Genomic DNA, 15,213 nt, shown 5'->3' with positions numbered 1-15,213 from the left:
GCCAAAGTGTCACGATTATTTTAACCATATAAACTTCCACACAATTCCAGGTTTTGTTACTATCCAGGCTACTTACAGCATGTAGCAGAATTCTTACATCCCTTAAGGTAACACAGCCTAAGTAAAATCTAACTGGAAATACTCCCTGTGAATGAATACCTATTTTAAGGTATTTTTAAAAAGCCCTATTTATAGCTATTTTCATTAACCTTTCATACAAACAGGTTTCAGGTTTAATAGCTAGATTAGTGCTGTATTAACCTTGCTTAGCCTTATGTGTATTTATAGGCATCTCCATTTTAAGTCAAGGAATTTCTTCAAAGACTTCTTATTTATCAAAGTGGATAATCAAGTTACCAGGTGATCTGTTTTTCCCCTGTACTTAGAAGACAGACAGTCTCACAGGAGAAGGACTTCTGAAGTATGAGTCAGTGTCAGAGAGCAAACAAGAACACAAGCTCAACATGGCATACCATGCTTTGTCCTGTAGTGCTTTCATTACTGTATTAGTGGTTAACAGTATTCACTAAAATAGAAGGGCATTGTTAATAACTGCATGCTTGCTTTCCTAGAGTTTAAGTCTTTTGTATTACTCCACTTCAGAAAACTGGTATTTTGGGCACATAGAACATGATGTTACAGGCACATAGTTCTTGGTTACCAAGACTATCGAGGCCTAATAGAATAGTCTGCCACTAGATGGCTATAGATAGCACTTTACCCCCATATGGAGACCATCCTTGGATTGTGCCTGTGTGGGGGTATCTGAATACATCCAAATGATAAATGCTAGTTTCCCTTTGTCCGATCAAGACTCTTTTTGTCCATCTAGTCCCACAGCAATGATAGGTGGCTAGTATTCAACACAACATTTCTACTATGTTCTTCTCATTCACCTACTCCAGACTATGGAAGTTTCTGGCCCCAGTTAGGCCTGCACACACAAGATAAAGGTGTGAGAATCTGCCAGACCTTGCAGATAATAATAAAGGAAATAGTGGCTCTGTGGGTCGCTAATCGAAGGGTATCACCAGGGCAACTGTACCATAAATACCAAAGAGAAATGTCACCAAAATCGGGCCTGAAATGGAACATGTGGCTCCTTTGGGAGGAGGAAAGAGTGGTAAAGGGTGGGAACCTGGGAGCAGAAAAGGGGCTACAAAGTGAGTTACATAATTGGGGCTGACTGGAGGAGGTTCCTGTCATCTGGAGCTGGAGAGCAAGCCTTCTACTCCCATCATGCTTATGACTGACTTCTGGGACCTGTTTTCCTATCAGAATAGAGTAAATGTAAAACTGCAGATAATGAAATGTCTGCAGCTATACTTATTGTCAGAAGACAACAAATCACCCCCCAAAATCATAGCTTTATTAATTTAAAAGCAAAACAAGGAAAAAAAAAAAACCTCATCATTAAAAAACATATACCTTTTACTTAGTAAATTTTGCAAATAGTGCAATAACTGGTCTGAAAGCCTGATTACCAATTACAACAGCCAAAACGGGTGGCTATACTGTGCCATTGTATGCACATACGCATAATCCAAAACACTTCAAAGACATGCCAAGTATCAGTAAAGATCTTAATTAAGTGACAGAATTGGACACAAACAGGTATAGTCAAGTTAAAAATGTTATGTGTTTTCTTTACATAAGAAATCGAGACTAAATTAGTAGTTGTATTCACCTGGACATGGAATTTATCAGGATAATTTACTAATTGTTGTTATTTGAGAGGAATAAAAACATCCTGGACACTTACAAAACTTTCATTTTATGGAAATGAGGATTTATTGCCTGTATTTATATAAATAGGGTATCATAAATCAAACCCCAGTTTACATCTGGGGGAACATTTTGAAGAGCTCTTCAACAGCAACATAAAGTGTGCAAAAATACTGGAAAGAAAAATAAATAGTCGAACAAGAAAAAAAGTAACCACTCTTTCATGCCTACAAATATCAAGTACCTCTTAGATTTTCAACTTTTGTCAATAAGGCAAGAAATTTAGATCAGAATGAATGCAGCAGATACATTAATGCTAAATCAGAAAATGTAACCAAAAGTCCTGAATGTAATCATGTACATCTACAGAAAACACTTCCACGTTCTATCTTGTTGCAACTACACTAGAGTACTTAAAACTAGTGGTATATTACAATATAGTCTCTTTTAAAACATCAGTTTTCACCATCCTGGCAATATGTTACCAGTTTATTTCAAGCATTCCATTAAGTATTTCATAGCACGCACATGTGAAGTAATTCATACACTGTTCTACTAGTAAATAAATATACACCAAGTAAACTGATGTTACTATCACATACCTTAAAACAGGTGGGTTTTTTTCCCTAATTTGTGTGAATTCTGTTGCCTACAAATCAAAGACAACAATACTGATTAGCATCTAGCAATGGTATGAGCAAAATACCATTGACTCTCAATAAATATTTTTAGTTCCAGCTGATAACATTTCTAGAACTACTTCTGAAACTGCAGCCTTCTGGGAGCACACTGGTAGCCACTAGTGACCAGAAGCAGGATTTCTATTGGTCAATTTCACACTTTCCAGTATGTTTTCAGAAGTACAGAAAAATACTGATTAACCAAAAGTCTTCAAATATTTTTGTAGTCAAAACTCAGTACGTAGTTTAAAACGAGTATTTACAAGTCTCCACACCTTGCAATTTTAGATCGTCACAGTACTATATTAAAAATTACTCAAACAAAATCTCCTAGAGTTTACCTGCACTCTGCACTGGAACTGACTCATTACTTTTTTGGGAACTTCTCTAGGATTATAGCCTTTTCTAGGAGACAAAATCCCCAAATTCTTTAACATTAAAATTCACATCTGCTACATATGTAGGTAAATTAAGTAAGAGCTTAAATTGCAAAAGATACTACTTTACTATTAACAAAACTGAAACAAAAAGAAATGGAATTTTCTTTAAAATAAAAATCTTGAGAATACAATTAATAGTGGCACTTTGAATTAACTTAGAAGGAAATGTCTGCATACAAGAAAGTGTGATGAAGCAATGAATGGAGGAATCCACAGCATCACTGTAATCTTCTGAAGACGACTTTTCAGGTCTTTATTTTGAAGGCCCATTTCAGTAAACAGAGCTTAGAAACACTGCTTTGTTTGAAAAACAAAAAGGCCAACCAGCATTACCCTGAATACTTTTATTAAATGTTTTAGCAAAGAGTCCATGATCCCATGAGTGCTTCTGTACTTACTTCAGTTCTCTGAAGAAGGACCACACACTGTACCCAGGGGCTCAATTTAGGAACACTTGTTTCTACCAAGCACAGTCATACACACATCATTGTACTCATCTGATAGCAATTTATTTTTTCACAGTAAGTCACAAAAGACCTTTGTCTGAAATACATGGTTGGACTATGATGGACATCCATTAGAGAGCCCCACATTATCAAACAGTATTTATGCCTGGACAGTCTCTGCTGGAATGAGATTCCCTGTTGTATCCAGCTGCATACACTTACATGAGCAGGAAGAAACCGGGCACTCAGTATGATCCCTAGATAGCAGTAGCAAAGGAAAAAAAAAAAAAGATAAAATAAAACTAACAGGAATTTTGTGATCTATATATTTAAGTACATGCAGGGACATAGATCTCAGAAAAACTAAGCATCATAGTTAAGTTTTGCATATGTCCTAAACCAACAAAACATTATAATGATAAATAAGCAAAGAAGGCAAGTCCTACTCAGGGCAGCATACACCTGTGAAGTAAGGAGGATTTTAACATCAACTTACCTGAACCAGCTAAGCATATGGCCAGCGTGTCCACCATGCCTACAGTTGTGACACCAAGTAAACCAGTTGTTGAACTGGGCTAACTTCTTGTCTTTGCTAAGATCCACTTTTTCATCTGACTTGGATCCTCCTGTGCAGAGGCAAACCCAACCCCACAAATATGCTTGTAAATCATTATGCTTAACTTAATCTTTCAGTCTCAGTAACACTATTCGAATAAATTCGAAATTAGGAATATTATTGGAAAAAGTGACCCGATTTTAAAAGAGAAATCAGTAAAGTTATTAGACAGATAAGAACTGGTGGAAGGCCAAAAGAAGAGTTGCATTGCTGAGCTCTTGTTTCACATCTTACAGACATGCTGAACTTGGCTATTAAATAAATTTTACAGACAGAATCTTGTTCAACACTGATTTGTTTCAGTGATTGATTTATGCTCCAGTGAATTATAGGCCTGCTTTACTGCAAATGAGATGTTCTGCTTTAGGAAAAAAATAGTATGTATGTATATTAAAAAAGACAACAAAGTCTAAGTAGTGAATTGGAACAAATACTATATGGAAGTCATAACAGACCAGTGAAAGGATGAAAAAAGATGTGTAAAGACAACTGCAGAGCTGCTAATGTATCTGTAACAAGACTGACCTAAAAACATACACAAAATCAATTGCACTTTGTCCTTGTCTAAGGCTGAGCCCAAGCCACTTAGACCCAAGAGATTCTAGTCATAGTATTCCTTATCTGTGACAGAATAACCCATTCTTTCATACTTAGTGACAGAACATGTAACACATTAAATTCCTCTTCCAGCTAAAAATACACATTCCAAGATTTCTGTAGTGCCCCTACCATTTATCTCAAGAATCTCACTTCCCATTTCTTATGTTTTAGGGCTCACAATACTGACCACCACAATACTTGAATCTTTTAATCTGACTGGAATTTCACCAATATTCTCACTGGAAAAAAAACTGTCAGAACCATGCACACTGTCTGACACCAAGGAACTGAGACATAGGTATCGCTATACAATCAGATGGGATGTAAAGTTTTCAATTATGGTCTTTCTCTCTCAAAATGACAAGTGTGAATATATATAAGTATAAATACAAAGATGCAACAGATCTTTCAACAGGAATTGCCTAATTAAGCCTCTAACTAGTACTCTAGCTGGATAACTAAAATCCACTGTGTCATACCTGGACAGCTGGAAACTGGTGTTCCCATATTTATCAAGCAAAGTGCACAGCGAGGAAGGGGTTTACGGCAACCAGGACAGCTGGTAACTTTGGATTTAGTTGGTGAACCACTAACTCCGTATTGACTAAAACCTCTCCCCTGATGAGGAATAGCTGAACAGCTGTAAGAGATTGATTTTCCACAGAAATTGCAACTCACAAACACCTAAAGAGAACAAAAGCCCATTAATATTTTCGTTCTGTCCTACTTTTGCTACAGCCATGAGTGAATTCACTCAAGCTAGCAAACACTTATTTACCAGATATTTTAGAGTGTCCTGGAAAACCAAAGCTACTTGTAAAGGAGTTTCTACCACCTTGGCTCACAGATGTGGCACACAATCCTGAGCAGCAGGCCTTAATGATGCCCACTTACCTTGAAAGCACATAAAAACATGCACAATTGCTAGAACTTGGAAAGGTACTCTTTAAGGTAACAAAAACCTATACCTACAGTAATAAAGTGTTTACTCATGGTATAATTAAATCTGGTCTCTACCTCATTGTGGTTGGGTGAACCACTCAAATTCCCCAACATAAGAATTTTCCTATTAATCTTTGTCTGCATACCTTATGTCAGAGGTTGTGACTAGATACCAAGAAGCACATAATTCTAGCTCTTCGGGGCTATTTAAGTTGATGACATAAGGAAAAAGCTTATTAGATTATGATGGCCATTATTATTATATATTACCTTATTATATAGATACCATTATAATCACTAAAATCCCTCCCACTTGGAGCAGTAGGGATGCAGCTCTCCTTAAAAGCTGTGACAGATACACAAAAGCAAAAATAGCCTTCCTTAGAACCCTCTGGGCCCTACAGCTTGTAACACACACACTTTGCAGACATAAGAGGGTGGAAGGTGCTGTGGTAAGACCACATTAGCTAAAAATGCCACCAGATGTTAAGTAGAGCAGTCAGACAGGGTGTTAGTTTTTGGTTTAGCTTATGTTCAGAACTGATAATGAAAGTTGCTGCTATTCACTTTTATTTTAAGGCTCAAGAACCTCAAAAATAGTTTTGAGGTTCGCTTCTATAAAAACAGAGCCAATTTAAACTGGTTCTTTGTTCAATTCCCTGGTTGCAGCATCATCCTCACCATGATACAATATTTAGCTGGATGATACATCTCTGATTTTGGTTTTCAACATGGGAGGAAAAGAGAAGTTCCCCCAGAAAAACTGTAGAGAAGTTACAGTTTCTGAAAGACAACCTGTTATTTGAAAGAAAAGGGAAGGGTTTACAAAAATAAAATTAAAAACAACCAAAATCAAACACTTTAATAAAAGTAGTAGGGAATTGATTTCATAGGTTAGATATGAAGAAATGCAGCTTTGTTTACCATAATTCTGTATTCTCTATCAAAACAGTTAAGTCCTTTCTCAAAAATTATTTTGAAAAAAAAAAAAAACATTACTACTTTTTTAGGGCAGACTGAGTTGAAATCTTTCTTTTATATATGAATCCTCATAAAAGCTGTGGTGTGGCCAGCAGCTTTTTTCTACAGAAGTACCATGCCACTTTCCTTTCTGGATTCATCACACAAGAATTATCTTTACCTGGGCTAAAGGTTTTGAACTGGGGTCCAGCTTACTCCTGTGGATATCAAATTCTGCACGTTTATGCCAAAACCTCCAAGCATCTAAAAGATTCCTGTAGTTCTCAATCCAGTACTGAACCCTCTCATCCTTAAGTACATCTGATGGAGAACCCTAAAGCAGGCAGGAGAATGTGTCAGACACACACTGAAGATGCACAATACATAGAAGTCACTTTTTCACAAAACCTTACAAAGCCTACTACAAGATAAAAGAAATAATGCACTGTAATTTGTCTAGAAAAAGATTAGTTTTCTGTTAAACTGTAATGGGTGTTTGGTAAAAATTTTCTTCAGCCTGACTGCCTGATTGAAAATATCCCTGCTGCCATGTCCTACTAGAAACTCATGTCTGTCAAATGAAGGATTATAAAATTTTGTCACATACCAGAGCCTGTATCATTGCTCTGATTGCATATGCAATTAAACATAGTGCTGGCAATAGCTGCAACTGTTAAGGGCCATGACATATTCGTCATAAAAAACCAAAACAAAACCAATACCTACAGAGAAACAAAAAACACTTCAGTTCTCTATCATTTTGAACCTATTAGGAAACACACCAGCAATAAGCACAGGAATGGATATTCCCAGTTCAGCTAGTGAAAAGGATGATTTTTTTCTTTTTGCCTCCCTTCCCTGGTATCTCCTCAAGCTATCTTGACCAGAGAGAGTGAAGATACATGTTTGAAGGTAACATTGAGTGCTTCAGATTATTTCATAGAACAGGTATGATATATATGGTCACAAATTATTATAGAACATACTTTTTAGTTCACAAGATCCAATACTATATTGTTAAATAAACTATGCTTAGTTGTCTTCTAAAGATTTGTTTTAGAGTGAAATACTAACCTGTAGCATACAGTAGCTTGCTGTCTGGACATCTCCAGTTCTGTCAACATAACTTTCCATCAAGTCCACTCCATCTTTTGTCAACCCCGTTAACAGTATTCCCTCCAAATTCCCAGCATCTTTCATTTCATTTGTCAGCTTTTCAATAAACCTGTTCAGCTATTCAAAAAAAAGAAGTTACTTCTGCCATTTGTTCCTAAATAATTTATGTTGGCCTATGTCAAAACTTTCAATAATTGGATAACTTTCTTTAAGAATTGGTCTTTTGCTAACAGAATATGCTGCTTGCTCAATGTTATAAAGGAAAAGATGCATGACTATATCTATTATACTACAAGAATTAAAATATTCACAAACAAACTTTAAGCCTCCTGATAGGAAGTGCAAAGAGGGACGTTACATATTCTTTAAATTGATGGATTTAAAAGAGAACAGTCTTGCTGTAAAACCAAGCCTTAAATCAAAAGAAGGTAAATATCTGGAAATAAATATTGAATAAGTACAAGTAGTCATCAGTGAGGCAGTTAATGCAGTAACACTTAACAAATAAGCATGTAATCAACATTTTAAAAATTACTATAACCTTATCACCTATTGTGACAAGAAAAATCACTCATGACTCTTTGCTTCCACTGCTCACCCCTCCACCCCAAAGCTTCTTCTATCTCTAAATAAAACCCAGCTTTACAGTTTGCTTAAACATGCAACGTCAGACTTACTTGAGCATCATTGAGGAACTTGCAAGCAAATGCCACTCGGTCTCTTACGGCTACATTATTTTCATACTTTGGAGAGAAAAATGAGAACACCACCATCACATGCAAGCTTCTACTTTTTCAACACGCTCTTTGTAGAAGTCAGAACATTTGCGCCATTGTGTAACTAACACCATGAATTTGATCGTGGACAAAGAAAGCATCGCAGCTGAAGAATGCTAACACTAGTTATCAGATGAATTGTTTATACTCAGGTACAGGTATCAGCCCCAGACTACTGGCATAATCTATTTAAGTAGCTGAAATCCTGCTACAACACATCCTATATTGTTTATGAAACTCTGGATACAGAAACTTTGCAAGACAGGTAGGGCTGGCCTAGAGTTCTTCTAGCACATACAGGCAAGAGGCTCAGGAAGCCACAGGGACAAGAAAAACAAACCAACCTTTGTTTACTATATATACAAAATAACTAGTCTAACCACTGGATTCCTTCCTACAATAATAACTAAAAGTTAAAAACAAAACCCCCAACATCCAACAGATTTCTCACAGGTATATTAGCACTCAAGGTGCAGCACTGCAATAGTAGTTACTTGTTGCTTTCTAATCCTTTCACTAGATCTAACACTTCAGAAAAAAATCCTTTACTAGATTCATTCTGGTACTTAGCTGTGCACATATTTATCCCTCCTGGTATTTTCAGAATAGAAATTGTGATTGACACTGCTAGAACAAGGAGATGTGCATGGCAAAATATTTTTCATGGAAATTTCAACAGGTTTCATTAAAGGAAAAATGAAAATTAAAAAAAAAAACAAAAACAAAAAAACCCTATGGTCTGTTCATTTCCGATCCATCAATAAAAACAACTATAAAATTATTAAATAACATCCAGACAACACAAGCATTCTCTCTTGCCAGTGAAAAAAACCTCAGGTTTCTCTCCTCAGGGATTCTTTCCTTATTTACTACCCTAAAAGCATCATATTATGACAGCCTTGTCATCAATAGATTTTGCACAATTTCCCTGCTGCATTAGAGGAGTCCTCTTTTGAACTAAATACTACCAGCTAAGTAATTCTATGAGTCTATGTTGTTCTCTAATCAAAGACCATGTATGTTACCCCTGTAAAGCCTCAAAATATCTCATAATTAAAGATTTAGTTTCCTTCTCACATGGTGTCCTGGTTTGAGCCAGTTTATACTGATTTCAGAAGATGTGAAACTATTGTCTACTGTTTTATCACACTAAATTTACTTTAACAAGCAAGGAAAAATGTAATACAATTCAATGCAAAGACAGCTCAATGAAAATTCTGTGAACTCCCCTGCACTTACTCTGTTTTGTGCTTTTCCATTATTAAACTCCCTCTTCCCTTTTCCTTCCTGCTTAAATAATTTGGATAATGTATTTCTAAGGGTTTAAGATGTCCCCACTAAAAAAAATAACAATAATTCCTCTGCGTGAACCGTGTCGAATATTTTGGTTGTTTCTGTTATATTCTGTTCACTAACACAACATTCACTAATATGAGATGTCTATTAGGAGAAAAAAATGGTATTGAGCAGCAGCAGAAGAAAATAATATATTCTAATCTGCTTAATTACCGGAGTATACAGCACTTCACCTGCATGTGTGTGTGTGCATATATATATGCATCTATTACCTAAAGGATTTTACATGTAAGAGACATTTACTCACCAAAACACCATCATATGAACCAGACTCACTTGTCAGGAAAGCAAACATGGCACACAAGTAGGGGTTGTTCAGCTGCAGTCTTAGAGTACTGCACATTTCTCTCCAAAGTGAGTTCTTCTCATCTGTGTAGCCTGACAGAGCCATTGCTACTACATTAAGGTTCAAATCACCTGATATATTGAAAAAAACAACAATGAAACAATGCTCAAATTAAGGACTTAATGAAACCAAATTAAAACTGTAACTGAAAACATCAGTTTGAAACAGAACATTTTGTCAGAATGCAAGACAAAATGCAGTAGAATTAACACTACCTGAAATAAATGTGCATACACACTAGCATGTTTCAGTTTCTGCTTTATATGCCTGTTCAGGTAAGTTAACAGGTCTAAAACTCACAAGCCCACATGCATGACAGCCTCAGTTATACTTGAAACAACACCACACTGGTTCCAGCATTTTGAAATAGTTTTGAACTGCTAAATGTTTTCCTGTTGCTATAAAGGATTGCCATAACCATAATTAATATCCACAAGAAGTTTAAAGATAGGATTGCATATATTGCATCACTTAACAGATCTAGCTGGAAGATGACAATTGCATATAGCAGCTTCAAGTTATCAAGTTTCCTAAAAACATTAAATCTATTTAATCTAAATATTCCTTTTGTCAGGAAGTTCAATTTTAATTTTGAATTTAAAGACAGAATGTGTCCACTCCAAACCTTCCCTATGGAAGGCAAACACACTTTTCCCCCTAAAAAGGGACAATATTAAAAATAAAAGAACCTTAACAGCTCCCTTCATGTTTTACCTAAGCACTTTAGTGGCAAGACAGTCCTTTTAATTCAGTAAGAGAACACTAATGCAAATTGGACTTGCAGGAGCAAGAAAACAGAACAAAAATCCCTTCATGTCCCAGCTCCAGTATCTTAACTTTTGCCTCTTACGTCGCAACTCTTAGCAAGTGTTACTCCAAAACACGTTTTCTGCAGACCCTGAGTATTATCCTGAGCAATCTGATCTAATTGAAGATGTCCTTGCCCATTGCAGGGGGGCTGGACTAGATGACCCTTAAAGATCACTTCCAACCCAAACTATTCTCTGATTTTATTATTACATTTGAGTTATTCCACAGCTGTTGCCCTGGTGAAAAGCTGCATGCAGCCTACAGAAGCAGATGTATATGGCATCTAGCCAAGACACAATTCCATTAAAATAAAAGAATCACACTAGTACTGAGTATAACACTTCCTGGTGTCTGCATCAATAGGAAATCCTGAAACACAATCTATTTTAATTAGACAGTAAAGCATATATGATAGTCTGAGGAATGAAAGACCAGGATTTGTCAGTCTCCAGCTCAAATAACTATTTCTTAAGAAAACAGGCATCTTTCTCATACTATCTTTCATAATTCTGTTTTCAGAAAAGGTGATATAATGCCAAACCAAAAGATACTAAACAAAATACGCACCTTTCCCCGAGGAAGCCCCTTTATTTAGAATTTGTATTGCTCGCCGTATGTCCAAGTTGAAAAGTGCTACAGCAGCAGCTCGCTCCCAGTCTCCTTCCTGTTCCAATGAATTTAAAAAAGGTTCCACATCTAAGTCTGTTCCCTTCTTTATCCACCCACAGAGCTGCAAAGCCAATGATCGCTCCTCACTCAGATACTGAATAATATCTGCCTGCCTATCGGATCCACTTCTGCTGTGCCTGAGGTTCTCTGTTGTTCCTAGAAATGGGAAATAAATTAAATTATGCTTAAATCACAACTTAAATTGCAATCACAACGCTTTGATTTCAGAGTATGAAAGCTGAGTATCATATTTTAGTACTTCAAATTAACACAACTAAAAACTCTGTGATAAGGAGAAACATAAACACATTTATTTTCATCTGCTATAAATCATGCATTTGAACTTGACACATATTTCCCACCAAGTCTTTTTCCTTTCCTCTACCTCCTAAGATTTTTGGAGGTTCTTGGTATAGTTGACAGAAGTGACCAGTAGGTTCAATTCAAAAACATGTTATACACAGTCAAGCACCTGCTCTACCAGTTCTCTTCTCCTGAGCAAGCATCAAGGAGCATAAATATTAATAAGACACAGTGAATGGAAAGATGCAAATAATAAAAATCAATAATAATTATAATAGCTTCATTGAGTGTGGGAGGCATAATGTGATGCATCAGGGACAATTACCACTTCAGAACAAGACAGCTTGCTTAAACCTAGTTACATAAAAGTACATTAGCAGTGACTATAGACACTACTGTGTGGAACTTTGAAAAACAGAAGTTACACGGGAAGCAAGAATTTTCACTGCTACAATCAAAATCCAAATGTTTTAAAGAGTTTAGCTGAAGGATATTTTGATGATTACTGACTTTCCAAGAACACTGGAAATTCTGGAAATTACTGTAATATTAAGTTTTAATTTCAATATATTAAAACACAAACAGAAATACTTTGCTTCTGTGTTTTTAAATAGCCTTTTCCAGTATTTTTAAAGACAAACCCACAAGAGCATCATTCTATAAACATACTACAATATAACTTAGCAAAGATGGAATGTTCTTACCCAAAGATGACTTCACAATTGATTTAATGCCAGCATAAACTAAGGGACCCTTGTTTCCTGTAAGTTTTTGATCCATATCTTCAGTATACTGCTTCATAAGTATTTCCATGTATAGGAAGCTTAATTTTTCCCAAGTGTTTGAAAACTGTAATATTTTAATTTAATTGTTACATCCTGTTAACATATGCAAAGTAGTTTCAGGATGCTGCATTAAAGACTTTTATGTATTTCATAGAAATGGTTTATATAAAAAGCATGTTGCTTCTTTAGGATATAGAGTACAGCAAAATAAAGGATATAATGCAGAGTGTACCAAAGCGATTTCAGCTGAGGATCTTCATTTCCAGCTAGGAGGTGATTTCTCCAAACTTGTTCAGTATCCAGACCATACCTTGACAGAGCTCTGAGCCGCATTTTGGTAGCTATGTCTTTTTCCAAGGAACTAGCCTTTCCTTCCTCTGTACATTCATATAAATGTCGTCCACAAGCCCACATTAAGGATGTCACTGGACTCCATGCCAGAGAAATTCTTTCAAAAACTGTGAAGTCAGACATAGTCCTGTTTGGAGTCACTACCACCATTCGATTTTGATTTGTAGGATGCCAGGCAAATGAAGCAATGTAGTTTTCACATGGTTGGACACTTCTTTCAATTATTGTTGGCTCAGTTTCATCACCAATGGGGGTGGGAGTATGTTGCATGTCATACAGTCTAATGATATTACTATCCCTTGTCAAAGTAGCTAACAGTCCAGTTCTTGTTGGACACCATGCAACTTTCGTTAAGGGTTTTGGTTGCTCTGTCAAGGTCAAAACTGGCTTTTCAAACTTTCTTAAATCCCATATGGCAACCTGACCTTCATAGAAGGAAGCTACACGATCGTGGAAATAGGGATCAACAGTCACTCCTTGGACAGCCTTGGTGTTTACAAATATTTTTTGGCTTGTGTTCCTCAGATCAAAGATTGCCAGATTTCGATGCATTCCAGCTAAAAGAAGCTTCTGATCCCGTGGAAGCCAACAAAGAGAGAGACAAGCATCGTTCTGTCCCAATTCGTACAGTGGCTTTGTTACTACCAGTCCCGCTTCCGGCTCTCCTGCTGAAAGCCTGACTTTCTCTGCAGCAACTGCAGTCTCCGGGGCGTATTTGCTGCTGATATCCCAGATCAACACTGAGAAATCAGCCCGATGTTTATCTAACCCAGCAGCAAGCCAATTGCTATCCAGTGGGTTCCATGCAAGGGTATTGCACTGCCGGGCGTGTTTGGGAACAAACTCTTTGCCTATCAAGTCTTTAGATTTTGAGTTGTGATCCTGACCGAGGCTCGTCAGCACCACTCGACCATTGGCCTGTCCAACAGCAAGGAGACACTCGGGATCGTACTTTGGGTACCAAGCCACACATTTCATATATGGAGTCTCTGAATTGATGGACAACAGGGTAGCTGTGGTCTCTTCTGATAAGCGCAAGGACCCCGCCTTGAGCTCGGAGCTGACAGCAGCGTCAATGTGGTAAAGACTCAGCTCCGAATCGCACACAACGAACCGGTCCACGTGGTGTGGGGCCCACAGGATGTCGGGTTTGGAGCCACTCATCTTTAAGGCAACTTTACATGCAATTTAAGCTCTTGGAAGAAGATTCAGGTGATATCCATTCACAAGGACGCTGCTGAGAAAATAATGTGTATGAATGTTATCAAATCCCAAGTGATTCTGTAATCTGGTATCTTCAAACAATCAAGAAGACGGTTCTGGACAACTCTCGGCCCAAGGGTTCACCTAGAGCACACCTCAGGCCAAAGCCTGAATCCTCTCCACAGCAACAGGCTTTGTTTGTCTGGGATATACCTACTGAAACAGAACCAGCGTAACCACCCACCAACTTCCAACAGGGTTTGCTGTGTTTACAAATGCCACACCAGTATCATCTTATTATGGAAAGAGTTAACTGAAATGTGATGTGGCATGATAAGTGGGTGTGCTGCTGCTGCTGCTGCTGCTGAAGAGCCACACCCTGAAACACGCAGAAGAAAACATCTCTGCCTGACATGCATTAATCGACAGAACTGAGAGTCTGTCTGTTGTCTGAAGTCGGTTCTGTAAACTAGAAAGACTTGCCTCCTTTGAAGATTTCTATGGAAATACAGCTTTCCACTCCTCATCTTATTCTACTGCTTCTAATCCCACCTCCTTCCCCAGTGCTCCCTCATCTCCCTTCGTGTTTGGCCCAGCAGCCCGCACAAACTTACATCGCTGTGAACTCTCGTTTACATTTTCAGTGGCTGTACCTCTGGAATCATCACATGTACCTACACACAAAGAAAAAGCCCCCGCAGATCCTATAAAGTTCCCCAACAGCTGGAAACTGGGACAGGCTAGCTGGGGAAGCACGACAAGGAAGGGCTATTTACTTCTTCCGGACCTCCCCAGCCCGGCTCCTACCTGCCCGGGGGAGCAGGGCCCGCTGACCGCAGCCCGGCCCGTCCGGCCGCTCCCAGCGCAGGGGCCGCGGCACGGGGAGGCTGCCGGGGCCCGCCAGGCCCCCGCCGCAGCAGCCGCTCCCCCGCCCCGCTGGGCCCTCCCAGGCCGCCGGGAGGGCGGCCCCGCAGGCTCCGCAGCCCCCGCAGGTCCCGCAGGTCCCGCAGGCTCCGCAGCCCCGGCAGCCTCGGCAGCCCCGCAGCCCCCGCAGGTCCCGCCGCTCCGCAGGGCAGAACGGGCACCGCA

At 38.3% G+C, this 15,213-nt stretch overlaps 1 protein-coding gene across 6 annotated transcripts; it reads right to left on the bottom strand.

Annotated features, from left to right (window-relative positions):
• Nucleotides 1-1,767: 1,767 nt before the first annotated feature.
• MIOS (meiosis regulator for oocyte development) lies at nt 1,768-15,087 on the bottom strand. Of its 6 annotated transcripts, none has more exons than XM_051609394.1 (11): nt 14,932-15,083; nt 12,789-14,158; nt 12,490-12,588; nt 11,381-11,638; nt 9,905-10,074; nt 8,203-8,268; nt 7,484-7,642; nt 6,591-6,743; nt 4,987-5,191; nt 3,788-3,917; nt 1,768-3,548 (listed from the first exon to the last, which is right to left on the bottom strand). In XM_051609394.1, the coding sequence occupies exons 2-11, from the start codon at nt 14,083-14,085 to the stop codon at nt 3,452-3,454; spliced, it is 2,634 nt and encodes an 877-aa protein (XP_051465354.1). In that variant the 5' UTR covers nt 14,086-14,158; nt 14,932-15,083; the 3' UTR covers nt 1,768-3,451. The 6 variants fall into 6 exon arrangements, with proteins under 6 accessions (XP_051465354.1, XP_051465355.1, XP_051465357.1 ...); XM_051609395.1 differs by having other exon boundaries at nt 12,789-14,155; XM_051609397.1 differs by lacking the exon at nt 14,932-15,083 and adding an exon at nt 14,739-14,867.
• Between the last annotated feature and the right edge of the window lie 126 nt (nt 15,088-15,213).

The sequence above is a fragment of the Apus apus genome, chromosome 2 (genome assembly GCF_020740795.1).
Source record: "Apus apus isolate bApuApu2 chromosome 2, bApuApu2.pri.cur, whole genome shotgun sequence".
Taxonomy (NCBI): Eukaryota; Metazoa; Chordata; class Aves; order Apodiformes; family Apodidae; genus Apus; species Apus apus.
This window is presented reverse-complemented; position numbering and strand designations above follow the sequence as displayed.

Excerpts from the sequence above, each read along its gene's own strand:
- MIOS (XM_051609394.1), bottom strand. The coding sequence starts at position 14,085 with ATGAGTGGCTCCAAACCCGACATCCTGTGGGCCCCACACCACGTGGAC. Across the intron at positions 11,639-12,489 it reads AATTGTGAAGTCATCTTTGG|GAACAACAGAGAACCTCAGG; the intron begins GTAAGAACATTC and ends TCCCATTTCTAG. Across the intron at positions 3,549-3,787 it reads CATATGCTTAGCTGGTTCAG|GGATCATACTGAGTGCCCGG; the intron begins GTAAGTTGATGT and ends ACTGCTATCTAG.